General features: G+C 39.1%; 1 protein-coding gene across 2 annotated transcripts; it reads right to left on the bottom strand.

Moving 5' to 3' along the window:
- Nucleotides 1-4,680: 4,680 nt before the first annotated feature.
- Nucleotides 4,681-9,169, bottom strand: LOC143419865 (uncharacterized). Of its 2 annotated transcripts, XM_076887593.1 has the most exons (5): nucleotides 8,966-9,169; nucleotides 7,899-8,041; nucleotides 7,034-7,198; nucleotides 6,835-6,959; nucleotides 4,681-5,222 (listed from the first exon to the last, which is right to left on the bottom strand). In XM_076887593.1, exons 2-4 carry the CDS (start codon nucleotides 7,953-7,955, stop codon nucleotides 6,870-6,872), a joined length of 312 nt encoding a protein of 103 aa, XP_076743708.1. In that variant the 5' UTR covers nucleotides 7,956-8,041; nucleotides 8,966-9,169; the 3' UTR covers nucleotides 4,681-5,222; nucleotides 6,835-6,869. The 2 variants fall into 2 exon arrangements, with proteins under 2 accessions (XP_076743708.1, XP_076743707.1); XM_076887592.1 differs by lacking the exon at nucleotides 4,681-5,222 and having other exon boundaries at nucleotides 5,850-6,959.
- Nucleotides 9,170-14,746: the final 5,577 nt, after the last annotated feature.

Raw genomic sequence — 14,746 nt, 5'->3', positions numbered from 1 at the left:
TTACCCTTGTGCCTTTTTAAAATCATTTTCCTTCTCCCTCTAATTCTTTGTCATTGTCTCTGTCTTGTAGAAGTGGGTCAAACATGAAAGCAATGTTAGATCTTGAGTTGGAACCAGAGCTGGAACCAAACCTGGAGGGATGTTCGAGAGAAGTGCGGAAAAGCAGGAAAAAAGTCAATTTCCTGCTTTAATCGTTGATACCAGCAACCCCCTCCCTTTTCTTTCCTTTTTCTTTTTTAAAGATGCAATCTTAACTTGGGACTTGGGGGAAAAAAAGCAAACCAAAAAAAAAAAAAAGCATCTTAATACTTCTACTGAAATCTCAGATACAGACCCTTTTAAAGATAAAGCGGCTTGGTCATCCAGCACAGGATGATGATTAAACTCCCAGGGTCTTGACATGGACACCACTGCCTGCAAGCTGTGTTTGCTTTTTCCACACTTTTAACAAGGTTACAAAACAAACACTTGGGTGATTTTGTGTCCCAGCTATTTGCACACCAGGGTACACTTTAAGTGCAGCAGTTCAACACCACAGTGCTGCTGCTTGTGTGAGAAAAAAACCTGCTCCCATCAACAGAAAACGGAAAATGTATGAGTGTAATATGCATGCATACTAATGTATGCTTTGTGCAATCAGTACAAGTGGCAATGAGGAAATGGTTTGTTTTCTTTATGGTGGAACCGCAGACGTATTATTTTGCTTCGAGCTCTTCCAGTATTTTGTGCAGTGATCAAAGAAAAACATGCATTATTACAGCAATAGTAATTCTCACTTAATTGTATCCTAAATGACAAGCTGAACATTTCCTTCAAGATGGCGGTATGGTCCTATTGTTCAGCTTGAATTTGTGAACGCTCCATCAGTCTGTCACTAAATATGAAAATCATCATTAACAGTAAGTATCTATCTATCCAGTGATGTGCGCAGTGAGAGAGAGCAGGGGGTAACTGTTTGTACTTATGCTCCAAGTGCCTCAGCCCAAGACTAATGTCTATAAACAGATTCTGGATAAGAAAAAAAAAAAAAACACGAAATCTTTAAGCAAAGGACAAGATTTTTGGTACTTTATGGTTTCCATTTGTAGTTTTTGTAGTTCCATTTGCCAGTTAAATTTGAACATGCTCTGATTGCATTCATGTAATCATTCAAGTTTATAGCAAAACAAGGACCGTGTTTGCCAGAATGCTATTTCAAATCTTTCAGCTAATATAGACCAGCAGATGAAACTGAGGCATTTACCATGTACCAGGACTGGGGATTTAGGAAGGTAACTTACGACTTCATCCTGCATTTTTTACAGCTGGTGGTTCAAAACTCACCAGGGTACCTTGCTATAGTAACTTATCTAAGCTCCTCCAGGGCATGTTGTGTTGGAGAATATGTGCACAAATGAATATGCTACTGAGCAGTTCTCCAAAAAAGAGAACCCCATGGTCTTCATGCATGGGTAACAGGACTGAACTTTTACCTATAAGAAATCCAGATTTTAAGAAGGACATAATTAAGTTAATTCCTAGCTTCTTTCATGTTGACTGCAAGCAATGGGATGCAACTGGGCAAATACATTTATATGCTGACCCTCTAAGAAAATAAGCTGTCTTAGCTAGCTTAGTTTTTAAGATCTGCAGCAAAAGGATCAGACCATCTTGTTTCTTAATGTTAGAGCTGTGATAGTGATTGATAGGTATATTAACTTGCACAGGCTGCATTTTTATTGGCTTTCCCTCCTGGTTTCAAGGCATTTATGTATATAAGGCTTTTACAGTCTTACTGCCTGGCACGATAAGCATTTTCCTATCACACACTGCTCCTTTGGCTGCAGTACTACTGTGACTTTGAGGATGTATTTAGGTTAGGGAAGAAACGATATTCTATGTGTGTTGAATTTGTGTCACAGGACCCAGATTCACTGACTGACTGATTGTGTACCCCACTTGTTTGTCCTCTGCTCAGTCCAGCTACATGTCTGTTTAGTGCAATTGTGTTGGACTGCTGATCTTTTTGGCGAGAATTCAAAAATTCTATAAGTTATTACAGTTCAAATACTACAATATTCCACATTTCATTAATGGCTGTATGTCAAATTATGGTTGAATTTCAACACCAGCCACCAGCTAGTTATCTTAACATAATGAAAAGTTATATTGAAAACATCGGCAAAACCACACCAGGTTTAAATTTGAGTAGCATAGCTTTGGCAGAGCTGCACTGTGTCCAGTCTTTATTTTGTTTAGATTCCTCCCAAAATGTTTTCTCTGACCACTTGCAGCTGTGCTCTGTAATGATTTGATTCCAACATGTACGTCAAGCTTGTGCAGAGTACACACATTGACTTGTATCAGAATGACCACACCTTCATGTTCACCTTCTAATTTCAGGAGTCTCATGGTTTGAGAATGTGTAGCTTCCCTGCTTAAAGTGAAACCAGCTGGAAGTGAATGATCACTGCTGTTTGAAGTATTCCATTCAACGTGGGAGCAATAAATATATATTTTTTATCTCATATTCCATAATCTTCAACAGCATGAAAACTAAAAGAAAAGGGAATACGTTTCCTGAGATACTGTCAACTTGTTGACCCGTACACGCAAAGTAGTAAGGTCTTTCACAATACATTGTTTACCAATTTTACAAATTGCTTGAAAGTTTAGAACAATAATTCAGAGACAGACCACAGGATGAGATGGGAAATAGGAGCTTAAAATATTTGTTAGTCCACACATTAGTTTAGCAGTCACCGAAACATGACAATCAATAAATAGACTCCCACTTTTGTAATTTTTCCGTCAATGAAGCAGCACAGTAATAAAACAGAATATATTGCATTCATTAAGAGTTGACATGTAATGAGGGTCCCAATCTAAGAGCAGCTCCTATAATTAGTTTGGTCTAAAAAGCTAAAGTGAAGTCTGGTCTGTTCTGTCTGTTATGCCCCAAAAAAATTCAGTTTCTGATTTTCTCTACTGGCTGAGTGAGGCCAAAAGATAGTTTACTCAAAACTGTGGAAGTGGAGTCATGCTAAGTCAGGAGTCAGGAGATCAGGTAGACGGGGGCCAGACGTTAGAGCCTGAAGGTTAAAGGTCACAAGGAGGAAATGCCAGCTATTAAATAGCCCGAGCAGGGGCAAGTTAATGACACCCAATGTCTGTTGTGGACAAAATTTATTGAATAACCTAGGTCTGAAGTTGTGGGATTTGTTATCTCATTTGGTTTCATTCTGTTTAATGTTTAAGTTCTCACTTTATTCTTTTCCCCCCTTATCAGAGAACTCTAGGTCATTTGTTACTTTAATGAACTGCCTAATCTTGAATCTGTCTAAACCTACTGAACTGGCTCCAACTAGGAAACCAGTAAGGATCTGTGATTTGCTAAAGAATGTTTCTCTCTCTCTCCGTGTGTATGTTTCAGTTCTTTCTACTCTGGATGGCAGGTGCCTGCTTAGGCTCCTCAAAAGCTGCAGTGTCTTCCTCTGACCTTTTACTTTCTGCTCTGATGTCTGACCTTCCTCCACCTCATCCCTTGCTAGCAGTAAGACTGACCCCCGTTCCACACTGAGTAAAATTCTTTCTACCTCATCCTGCTATCTGCTTTATGGAGTATAGACACTGGTTGAAAATGTGAGGTAGGAAGTGCTGCTGTCCGGGAAACAAAGGACACCGAGTAGAAGTTTTGTTTTGGAAGTTTTTGGTAACATTACTGTGCATTTTTGAAACTGTACTAAATCAAAGTCAAGACTCTCAGATTGAAGAAACAATTTGAGTTTAATTGAATGACTTTATAAATATAGCATCCTGGTTGTAATTACCTGGTTTTAAACAAGTCCTTATTTTAAAACTACCAGCAAAAACAGTTAAAATTACAATTTTGGCTTCAGTATTTTACTGTGGGGGAAGTTGAACCAAGCTGTCCTTGTCTGCAGTTAATGTTCTACACACAATAGGAGTCTGTAATGTTTTAGTTCATGAATCATTTTGTTGGGGATTTTGGAGGTTAATGGGGCACATTAACCATTTTTGTTTACAAAAAAGTTTTTTTTAAAAAAAAAAAAATGGTTAAAGTGCCCCACTTCAATAAAACCATCAAAGATGACTCCTAGCACTTCTAGTGATGTCAGCTTTAAATCAAGATATATCGTCTGTCCTGTTTGATACAACAAAACTGCAGTCAATATTATAATACAACAGGAAATGAGCTATTCTCTTTGTGGCTGGTTTGCATTTTTTATTACAGTGGCAGTCTAAATTCACTGATATAAAACAGTTGTGGTTTCTTAGCATCAGATTCAACATACTTGATCATACTTATTTTAAAAGGACATCTGTAGCAGTTAAAGGTCTTAACTTGGTTATTCTAAGTCATTTTACTTCAGTGAGGCAAGAGCTGGAATGAATTTCCCATAAAACATCGTGCCCTCCCTTTGACACATCTTAATATCAAGGTCCTCTGATTTCAGAGTGTCACACCTATTCCTCATTATGTGTTAAATTGAACCCAGATATAAGCACTCTCTGGGAATGCCAGTAAGTCCACTCCTTTATGTCCTCTGACACTGGGTGTAGAAAGTAATTTAATATAGTGTTACATCCCCACATGAAAGCTAGGCGAAGAGGGTGGGGGACAGTAACAGTTTGATCCGGGTTGAAATGAAAAGAACGCCAGGAAGAGATATTTAACACAAAATATATTTTTATTATAATCAATTAACTCAATATTCATATAAACAGTAACAACAAAAAGAGACAGCAACGCTGCTTTAATGATAAATCAGACAGGCCAACCCAAAGAGATGGTGACCACTTCAACAAAGAAAAATATAAGGCTTCAACAGAAAAAGACAGCAACGCCGCTATTAGCAATAACTAGGCAGGCCAAACAAAATAATGGAGGCCACAGACACTTAGGGAAAACCACTGCTCAGTTAAGAGCTACTCACAAAGAGCCACACATGGTGGGACTGGTCACACGCAGCAGGCCTTTTCCACACCTAGACCAGTATCACACACTGACCAGCACAGAGGAAAACCACCAGAAACCTCTCCCCACTGCTCCTACCACTCCACACTGTAGGCAGGCCACTCACACACCTGGCACTCAACACAGCAACACCAGAGAACACCACCCTCCCACATCCAGCCCATCCCCAGCTTATATAACCTCAGAGAGGTGATTGCTGACTGGGCCCAGGTGGTAAATGAGGCTGATGAGCAGCAGCTGTGCCCTGGGGAGAGAAAAGAGCAAGAGAGAGACAGAGGGGTGGAGCAAGAGAAGAGGCGGAGAAAAACACCACGCCCACACAAGGGCAGTATCAGGAGGCCCAGCTACACTGAGAAAAATAAAGGTGCCAACTGGAACCAAAAGTGGTTCTTTAGAGTGATGCCATAGAGCACAGGTGTCAAACTCTGGCCCGCAGCCTAATTATATTTGGCCCGCGAAGCCATACCAAATTATTATTAGAGCTGGCCTACTGGTATTATACAGCTAATATATATATATTGTTTAGTATTAAGCTTTGCTTGTTCCATATTCAGTTTTTCAGCAAAACTTGTTTGAGTCCATAAGAAAAGATTCATTCTTATATCTGGAGGAAGATTTTTTTTTTTTTTAATAAATATTAACGTTAGCCCGCGACTTTGTTCCAGTTTTGAATTTTGGCCCACTGTGTATTTGAGTTTGACACCCCTGCCATAGAGGAACCTTTTTTGGTGCCACAAAGAACCTTTCAAACAATGGTTCTTTGAAGAACCATTTCTTTCAGTGGTTCATTGAAGAACCATTAAAGGTGCCCCAAAGAACCAACAAGAAATGGTTCTTTGGGGCACCTTTAATGGTTTTTCAAAGGACCTTTTTAAAAATGGTTCTTTAAAGAACCTTTTTTGAGTGGTTCTTTAAAAAACCATTTTAAATCTTTCAAAATAAAATGCATCATAAATTGAATTTGAGCAGGGTAAAATAAATACGAGCACAGCATAGACATATATTAATGGTTTGTCATTTTGTAGTTACCAAAAGACAAAAAGGCATTTTAACCCTCAGCACAACATCACTACTAATACATGTCACATATTAGTGTTTTAAACAGTAATAATTAAATATATTTGCTATACTATAAATAAATATAAATACTATAGCTACAGATAACACAACAAATAATACATCCATCCATCCATTCGCTTCCGCTTATCCTTTTCAGGGTCGCGGGGGGCGCTGGAGCCTATCCCAGCTGTCATAGGGCGAAAGGCGGGGTACACCCTGGACAGGTCGCCAGTCTGTCGCAGGGCTAACACATAGGGACAGACAACCATTCACACTCACATTCACACCTAGTGACAATTTGGATTAATCAATTAACCTATCCCCACAAGCTGCATGTCTTTGGACGGTGGGAGGAAGCCGGAGTACCCGGAGAGAACCCACGCAAACACGGGGAGAACATGCAAACTCCACACAGAAAGACCCCGGCCTGATGTTGGAATTGAACTCAGGACCTTCTTGCTGTGTGGCAACAGTGCTAACCACCGTGCCACCGTGCTGCCCCAAATAATACATGTATTGTTTAATTAATAAAACATCAGAAAGTGATAAAACACATTAGAAATAGCAATAGCTTCATAACAGACCAATAAATCAACACATTTTCATCAGCAGATGTTTGCATGTTCAGTAAAAACATTTCAACAAGTTTATGATTAAAATGATCAATGAACTTCAGCCTTACGCTATGTAATGGACGTTTCATGTTGTACTCATTGTCCTTTGTTAGTCCAGTTTAGGACAATGTCTCTGATGTATGTATCATATCAAATATATGTCATATCAAAACAAGCCCACACCTGCAGTTGTTTCAGTTTTTCACTGGTGTTTCCTGTCAGCTGGTCAACCTCACATCCATATCAGCCAACCAAACGACAAGTTCCTCCCTTTGTGCTTCAAACCCCTCCCACTCTGAGACAAGGAGCTGAAAGAGAGAGAAAAGAGTCAATTATAAAGAAGAGAGAAAAGTGAAACCCTCAGAAGGTCTGACTCGCATACCTGCAGTTGACCTGTGATGGACTCCAGTTTGGCGTTCACGTCATCCCTCGTCGATGCCAACAGCCGAGTCTGCAGGGTGCCCTGAAAGAGCTGAGTTAATGTTCGACTCCTCCTGGTCAGGCTCTCCAGCTGGATGAGCAGAGGTCTCCCCTCTCGCCGCCGCCTCTGAACACAGAAACACAAATTGCATCTGAAGCAGGAGGAGCAGATTTTTTTGCTATTCTTTTCTAAATCCAGGCTTGATCACGTGGAGGTATTTGGAAAACTTTTTTGGCCAGTGGACGACTGTTGTCTTGCAGAAAGTCAAATCAAACATATGCGATACACAATCAATTCACAAGAACACATTATAAAAAATAAATCCAGTTCTTGCCTGATTTCAAGTGAAATCTGCATCAAATCAGGGTGACAGAAGTAAAACAAGTGCACAAAGCCTCACTTTGTACAAGCCTGCTATTACAGTTCTCCTCTATGCAGACGACTTTCCTGTTTTCAAGGCACAACTTGGATCTGCTGTACGAATCTTATGGATACACACTAAATGAAACAATAGTGTGCATGACTCCAGATTCTGATCCCTCATCCTAATATGGTCCCAACATAGCAACAGCAATAAAGCAAATGTTGAGGCTTCAAAATACAAAGTCCATAAACCAATGGCTGACATGGGTTTTATCATAAGGGTGATAAATATACAGATTTCAGTCTGTCTTAGAGATTTGATGTTCATTTACCTGCAGATGCACTATACGTGCCTGCTCCATGGTTTTTCACAACATTTTGCACATCACTATTTAATACAGGAAGTAGGTGAACTAAAACAAGTCATCTTTCTTTGTGAGAGGACCATATTAATGAAACAAACCTCAATGACATCATAGGGATCCCTAAAGATGCTCCTGCTGCTTCTCTTCCTCCTCATCCTAAGCTTCCTTCTCCTTGTCCTCGCCTTCCATCCAATTGTAATTCAACCTAATTGTGTTTCTCCTCTTCCTCATTTTGTTGGAGCTGTGAACACAATGTGAATCTGGATTAATTTGTGCAAACAAGAAAAATCTACAGCTTTTTGGTCAGAGGTGCTCTTGTGATTTAAGCCGGGTAGAGTAGATTTATGTGTTGATGCTACCTGCTTCAGCTCTGGCTGCTGAGTGATATTTACACCCTGGCTGGATTACAAACTTTAACCATGTGCTGAACTTTGGCCCAGCGTTGATACCTCTTGTTAGTATAACGACCTCTTCTTAGCTTGTATGTATGATGTATGATGGTGGATAAATGAAATATACAAAAAATTAACTATATTACAAAAGAACATCTATCTTGGAAACATCAAATGACTGGAGCATAACTTGTCAACTAGTCCGAAACTAAGTTATGCAGGAACAGTCAAAGACACACCTTCTCATGTCACATTTCTATTCATTTCTATATAATTCGATTAGACAATAACGAGTTATCTAATCTAATTATTCATTCAAAACTCTTATGCATAGCTGTATTTTATACAGCTCATACAGAATTCAAAGTACAGGTTCATGTGAGTATTTAGTGTACGGCTCAGATCTACAGAATTTCAGAGTTTCTAGAGCAGACAGAGCTCACGCCACAACAGACTTCAGGCGCCATTTCAGTGACTTTAACAATATATTAAATTTTAATTTCGGTCTAGCTGACATTAGGTTATGTACGCAGCACGCAATTGAACCACATATTTTAGAAGCCAAAGGTTCAAATTAGCTGGGAGCACCTTCACTTAATTATAACAGTGGTTTTGTTAGGAAAACAGTTTCTGTATACCAGATACTAAATTGCGCTGACCTCAACGGCTAACTTATCTAGCTAATCGCTACTGTTAGCACAACATTAACAGCAAGCTACAATGACGAGTAACAAAAACAAAACAGTAATAAGGTTTTAATGAAAATGTTTTACCTTTTCTAACAGTCCCAGAATCCACAGCTTCAAAGTCCAGCAGGTACTGAAGACTGTTATCCGTTTCGCTGTCACCGTCCGTGAGTTTTTTTTCCCCAAAAGGTCAAGGCCCGCCGCTCGCACACTCTGTCTGCGCATGCGCATCCCAACGACTGACCCCCTCCGTCCGCTCCCGGGAGGTTATAGTATGACGTGTTCTGACGTCACTCTCCCTGTCATTTATTTGGCTCGAAACACATATTAACAAATTGCTCAGTGATGAACAACTACTCAGATCATTTACCTAAGCTGTGCGCTTTGTCAAAACGAAGTGTGTTCATTACACTGACATTCTGTTCTGCAATTGTTATTTACTTGTATTTTATAATTTGACTTTACATACTGCTGGGTGGTTTGTAAAGTTTACAATAACTAGTATTATCATTATGCTATATTTTCAAAAATATATAATAATCTCAAAAATAATGCCTTGGAGTAGAAAATAGTAATGCTTTATTAAAATTTAAAACTAAAGTACAGTATTTGAATGTGTGTATTGTGTCTACTGTTTGTTAACTCACCATATTTATAATGTGTTTGTGGGGTTAGGGGTGTGTGTGTGTGGGGGGGGGGGGGGGGGGGGTTAGGGTCTTTAGGCTTTGGCCCCCACCCCTGCCACCAGTATATTTTTAAGCAAATATTTCTAACTTTTATTTGAATATTCAGTTTCCTACCATCTTCTCTTAAAGGGTAATTGCCAGGTAATCCGCCCTCCCCCTTCCCACACACATGCACGCAAAGAAAACACACAGTATAATTCACAGCCTCGTTATAGTGAGTAAATATTTATGCCATTTACACCATCAAACTTAGATTGCTAAGGATGAAGAACCTTTTGTTCTTTAAAGAACCATTTGTAATAGCTGAAGAACCATCCACAAAATAAAAAGGTTCTTTGACGTATGATGGTTCTTTAAAGAACCATGAAGACATCTGAAGAACCATTTAAGAACCATAATTTTTCTGAGTGTAGGGTCGTAACACATAGTTTACTTTAGTTACGTTTTTCAATTTTAAAGTTTTAACACAAATGATGAAGATGTGATTGATCACAGGGTTTTACAGAAATTTAGAATAAACATTTTAGAGATTGTAGCTGTTTTTTTATACATGATCTTCCATTTTCAGAGACTCAAAAGTAATTTGACAAATTACTCGCCTCACCTGATTGACAACTCCCCTCATTATTTAGTGATAAATAAAGTGTTAAAGTTTGAATGTATGGTAGCTGTTCACTGGAACTGTCAATATGTCCAAAGACACGCAAGTTTTGATGAAAGTGAAGAAAGTGATAGCAATCTGGTGACAGCAACAGAAATCTGGTTCCTTATGTTACATTGAAAAGAAGGAATGCACTTTGTAGCTCAGAAGCACCAGAAGGCTTAGAGGAGCTAAAGTAGGTGATCACAGAATTCTGTCCACAAATTCATTCAAGTCCAGGAAAATTACTTGGGACAGTGCTTCAAAGTTCAAATAGATTGTGACCCAAAGTAACCCAAGAGTTTCTCAAAGCAAAGGAATTGTATATTCTTCAATGGCCAAGTCAGTCACCTGATCTCAGTGCAACAGAGCATAGTTTTCAGTTACTCAAGACAAAGCTGAAGGTAGAGAGACCCACAAACTAGTAGAAAGTGAAGGTGGCTGTAGTGAAAGTCTGGCAGAGATTTTCGTGGCAGCAAACCAGTGATGTCAACTGGTTCTTGACCTCAGGCAGTCACTGACAGCAAACGATTTTTATCCAAGTATTAAAAACAATCCTTGTATTTAAAGTCATGCTAGTTTGTAGGGGGTATCTCAGAGATGGAAAAATAACATTCAATATAAGACTGATGGGATGTAAATACGATGGACAATGAAGGAAGTGGAAAGCATTCCGAAGTGGCACCAAGAAAACAACACAACAAGAAATGTGCATGGAATAGATGGAAAAGAAATGTAAACTCCAGCCTGTTTGTATGTTTGTTGGTTTGTAATTTTCTTTACTGTTTTTTTTTTTCTTTTAATGTTAACTAAAAGTAATTTTAAGAAATTTAAAGTTGGAAATAAAAAAATCATGCTAGTTTATCCACTTACTTTGAGGCTTTGTATAAAAATAGCTGACGAAGCTAATGTAATTATATTTATTACAGTTTTTCTCAGTCACTTTGGTGCATTTCTCAGATCAGAATTGAAATTCTCATAACTATTAGTTCAACCTCCACAACACTCAGTCATTTGTGCACATCATAGTAGCAATTTCTCCTCTCTCTGAACAAACTGCAAATGATTTTGGACATGAATCAGTTGTTTCCATACATTTCCCTGCTGCTTTCTGACATTTCCATTTGCTTATGTCATGTCAGTCAAAAGTAATCATACCTATGGATGCTGAATAGTCGTTCCCAAAAAAACTAATAGTCATACATCCATTGCTTGAGTCATCACACACAAAATTGTTGAACTAGTTATCACATGCCAAATATTGGCCATCTGTCAAGCAAATCCTATACCTTTCTGTATCATTTTCCCTGGAAATGTCTCCGAAATTGAACAATTGATCTCGGGTGAATTACAGCTGTCACTCATGAGGAGGCGTGTGAAAGTTTAGTTGTAACCAATGACAAACAACTTGTTCACTGTCAATTATGGATGAATCCTGTGAATCCCCAATTGGCAAGCATATATAAACTGCGCAGGAGCTAGTGTGTACCATTTCTACACTTCTGTGACACAAAATGGAAGGTCAGCACCGTGGAAGAGGGGTGAGGATGCGGGGAGGAAGGGGAAGGGGAAGAGGGAGAAGAGGCAGAAGAGGCAGATATAGGCGGATTCCTAATGAAATAAGGGCTACAATTGTGGACCATGTTGTCAATCACGGCCTCACCATGGAGGAGGCTGGTCGAAGGGTGCAACCCAATATTGGAAGAACTACTGTCAGTTCAATCATTCAAACATTCCGTAGGGAAAACAGGTATGCAAACAGTAATACACTGTACTGTACTGTGCCATCTCAGACACATCACATGTTACTGTACTGTATTTGCAATTTCACAAAAAGTTCACTCTGCACCACATAGGATTGTAAGACAACCTCGCGGAGGCGGAAGAGGGCCCCTTTTTACCCCACAGCAAGAAGAAGCCATTTGTGCAATGGTCATTGCAAACAATGCAATAAAGCTGAGAGAAATACAAAGCGCTGTCATAGAGAATTACATGGTATTTGGCAATATTGAATCTGTTTCAATTTCAACAATTGACAGAGTACTCAAGAAAAATGAAATCCACATGAGCAAATGGCCCTGCTAGCAGCCATGGATGCAGCATGTGACGACATCACAGCAGGGTCCTGCAGAGGATGGATTCACCACTCCAGGAGACACTTTCCTCGCTGCATTGCGAGGGATAACATCTGTTGTGATGTAGATGAAAATATGTGGCCAGACAGACAGGAACGTCTGGATGTGCCAGAATGATTTACTGTACTGTTACATGTGCTGTTTATTGTTCACATTAGTGCACAGCTCTACCAAATGGGTGATTTTATGTTTACATGTATTCTACAGTGCACAAGTGACTGTAGCATATTTTTCTTTTGCACAATTCTGTAGGATTACAAACACTTCTACACAATGGAAATGTGAAACGTACGTATTCAGTGTCTCAGTTACTCCCAAGACTCCCATAACATCTACAGTGACTTTACTGCACATTTCAGATGGCTGTACAGGTAGGCCATAGTGCTGTCGTCAGCATTTTCAGGTGTCACCAATTGTTTTTGCAATGGGAAACACTGAAATTATAAACTGTCATAGTGGAAACATGACAATGCCATTTGACTATCTTGTTCATAAAGATGGTGTCAAGACTTTTCATTTTGATGGCACTGACAGTTTCATTGACATGGATACTTGCTTTTGAGGTATGGATAATCAATTCTGTGCATGTGACGTGCTTTTGCAGGCTATCCACTAGGTTTTGCAGTTTGCACTAATTGTTTTGGGAAATGCACTAACTGCTGTGCAAATGTTAATGGTGTTCTGAGAAACGCACCAAAGCGACTGAGGAAAACTGTAAACTCAGTTAAAGCTGAGAATCGTTACTTCAGTAACATCTGATGAATTGTTAAGACTGTGCTGAATCTTTTGAGGGGGAAAAGCAAGCCCAAGCTTTCACCAAAATTTTGATGGTGCCCCTTTTCCTATTGTTTACATATGTTTTGAGACCAAAGCCATGGGCACACTATTGCCTGTTACCTATGTAGGCAGATTCTCATGTGGTTTATTCCTCTGCGATATTTCAGATGACACACTTTTAAGAATGCTTCAAAACACAACTCTAGTGCTCGGTGACAAGTTTCTTCTTTATGATGAATTTTTTAGTAGAACTCCAACATACTGTCCCTTTCTGTTGGTGTATTCACTAGCACACAGATAGATAGATAGATAGATAGATAGATAGATAGATAGATAGATAGATAGATAGATAGATAGATAGATAGATAGATAGATAGATAGATAGATAGATAGATAGATAGATAGATAGATAGATAGATAGATAGATAGATAGATAGATAGATAGATAGATAGATAGAGAGCCTCAAATGGCTTTTACTAACCTTTCCAACTCTGTTTCTATTTCTAAACATTTTGGTTCCAAATTGGGCAGCTGGTTCATCAGTGCATCCCCTGGAATTCCTAAAAAAGAAACTTGAAAGCATATTAGCCTGATATGGCAGAGGAAGGAGTAGGATAACACAAGTAACGCACTTTAGAGGGCATCGTGTCACATTAGCATTCCAGTAAGAGCTATCTGATTGAATTACAGTCAGACTGTTTTGTTTTTTTCTGCAGGAAGACCCTGTGCTGTGAAGGAGAAAAAAAAGAGGAAGAGGGTGTGTGAGAACAAATCTAACAGCAATGCATTATCAAGCCAGTGAGGATCCCGTAGGATAGACAGATGCTCTCCTGTCAGACAGACAGACAACAGGATCTCCGGTTCTTTCCTCAGATATTAATGGTACACATCAGAGTAACTTTGTGCTGAACATTGGGGGGGGGGGGGGGGGGGGGGGGGGTGTCAAGATGTCTGTCCAAAGAACTCTGGGTTAAATTCCCAGATGATTAAACATTCAACTATTTTGCTGGCAATAACAGAAATGAGTAAAGAAAATCAACAGAATATTTATGAAAGATAATTCATAATTTTATTGGAGGGGTTATATTGGTTGGGTCTGATTATTGGGGGGGTCGTAACCCCCTAACCCCACTGGAAATTATGCCCCTGATGGTACAGTTACCGTGGTTTACCCTGTGCCTGTCTGTTTTCATCAGACACGGCCACACTGACGCTACAGAAAATTGCGTTCTAATACAGTTGCTCCAAGATCTTAAACAATGCTACTGTAGCATGCGAAATTAAACCAGTCTCCTTTTTTTACTTTAGCTAAAAGGGATTTCATTCTTAAAAGTGTTAGAAGTATAGCTTTATGAATGAGAAAGTCGATGGCTAAAATTTGTTAATCATACTTGCCCTGTCTTTTTGTTTAACACTACGTTTGTTGAAATTTGTGGTTTTAAGTAGAATATCTTCCCACTATGTACCATATTAGTATCAGTTACTTTTCATTTAGTGGCAAAATTTTGATTTATTACTTAATCATCACTAATTAAAGGGTGAATACAGTGATTACAATTTTTGTGACCGTCATTGTTAGCAGCTTTTAGCCTGTGGTTGACTGAATTTTTCTGTTGTACATTATTTTCT

Source organism: Maylandia zebra, linkage group LG8 (genome assembly GCF_041146795.1).
Source record: "Maylandia zebra isolate NMK-2024a linkage group LG8, Mzebra_GT3a, whole genome shotgun sequence".
Classification (NCBI taxonomy): domain Eukaryota; kingdom Metazoa; phylum Chordata; class Actinopteri; order Cichliformes; family Cichlidae; genus Maylandia; species Maylandia zebra.
The sequence above is the reverse complement of the archived record's forward strand: the minus strand, read 5'-3'. Positions and strand labels throughout refer to the sequence as shown.

What these genes read in the sequence shown, in the direction of transcription:
- LOC143419865 (XM_076887593.1), bottom strand. Translation starts at nt 7,955, where the DNA reads ATGAGGAGGAAGAGAAGCAGCAGGAGCATCTTTAGGGATCCCTATGAT. An exon ending in ATCCCTATGATGTCATTGAG is followed by an intron (nt 7,199 to 7,898) that starts GTTTGTTTCATT and finishes TTCTGTGTTCAG; the next exon opens with AGGCGGCGGCGAGAGGGGAG. An exon ending in CCATCACAGGTCAACTGCAG is followed by an intron (nt 6,960 to 7,033) that starts GTATGCGAGTCA and finishes TCTCTCTTTCAG; the next exon opens with CTCCTTGTCTCAGAGTGGGA.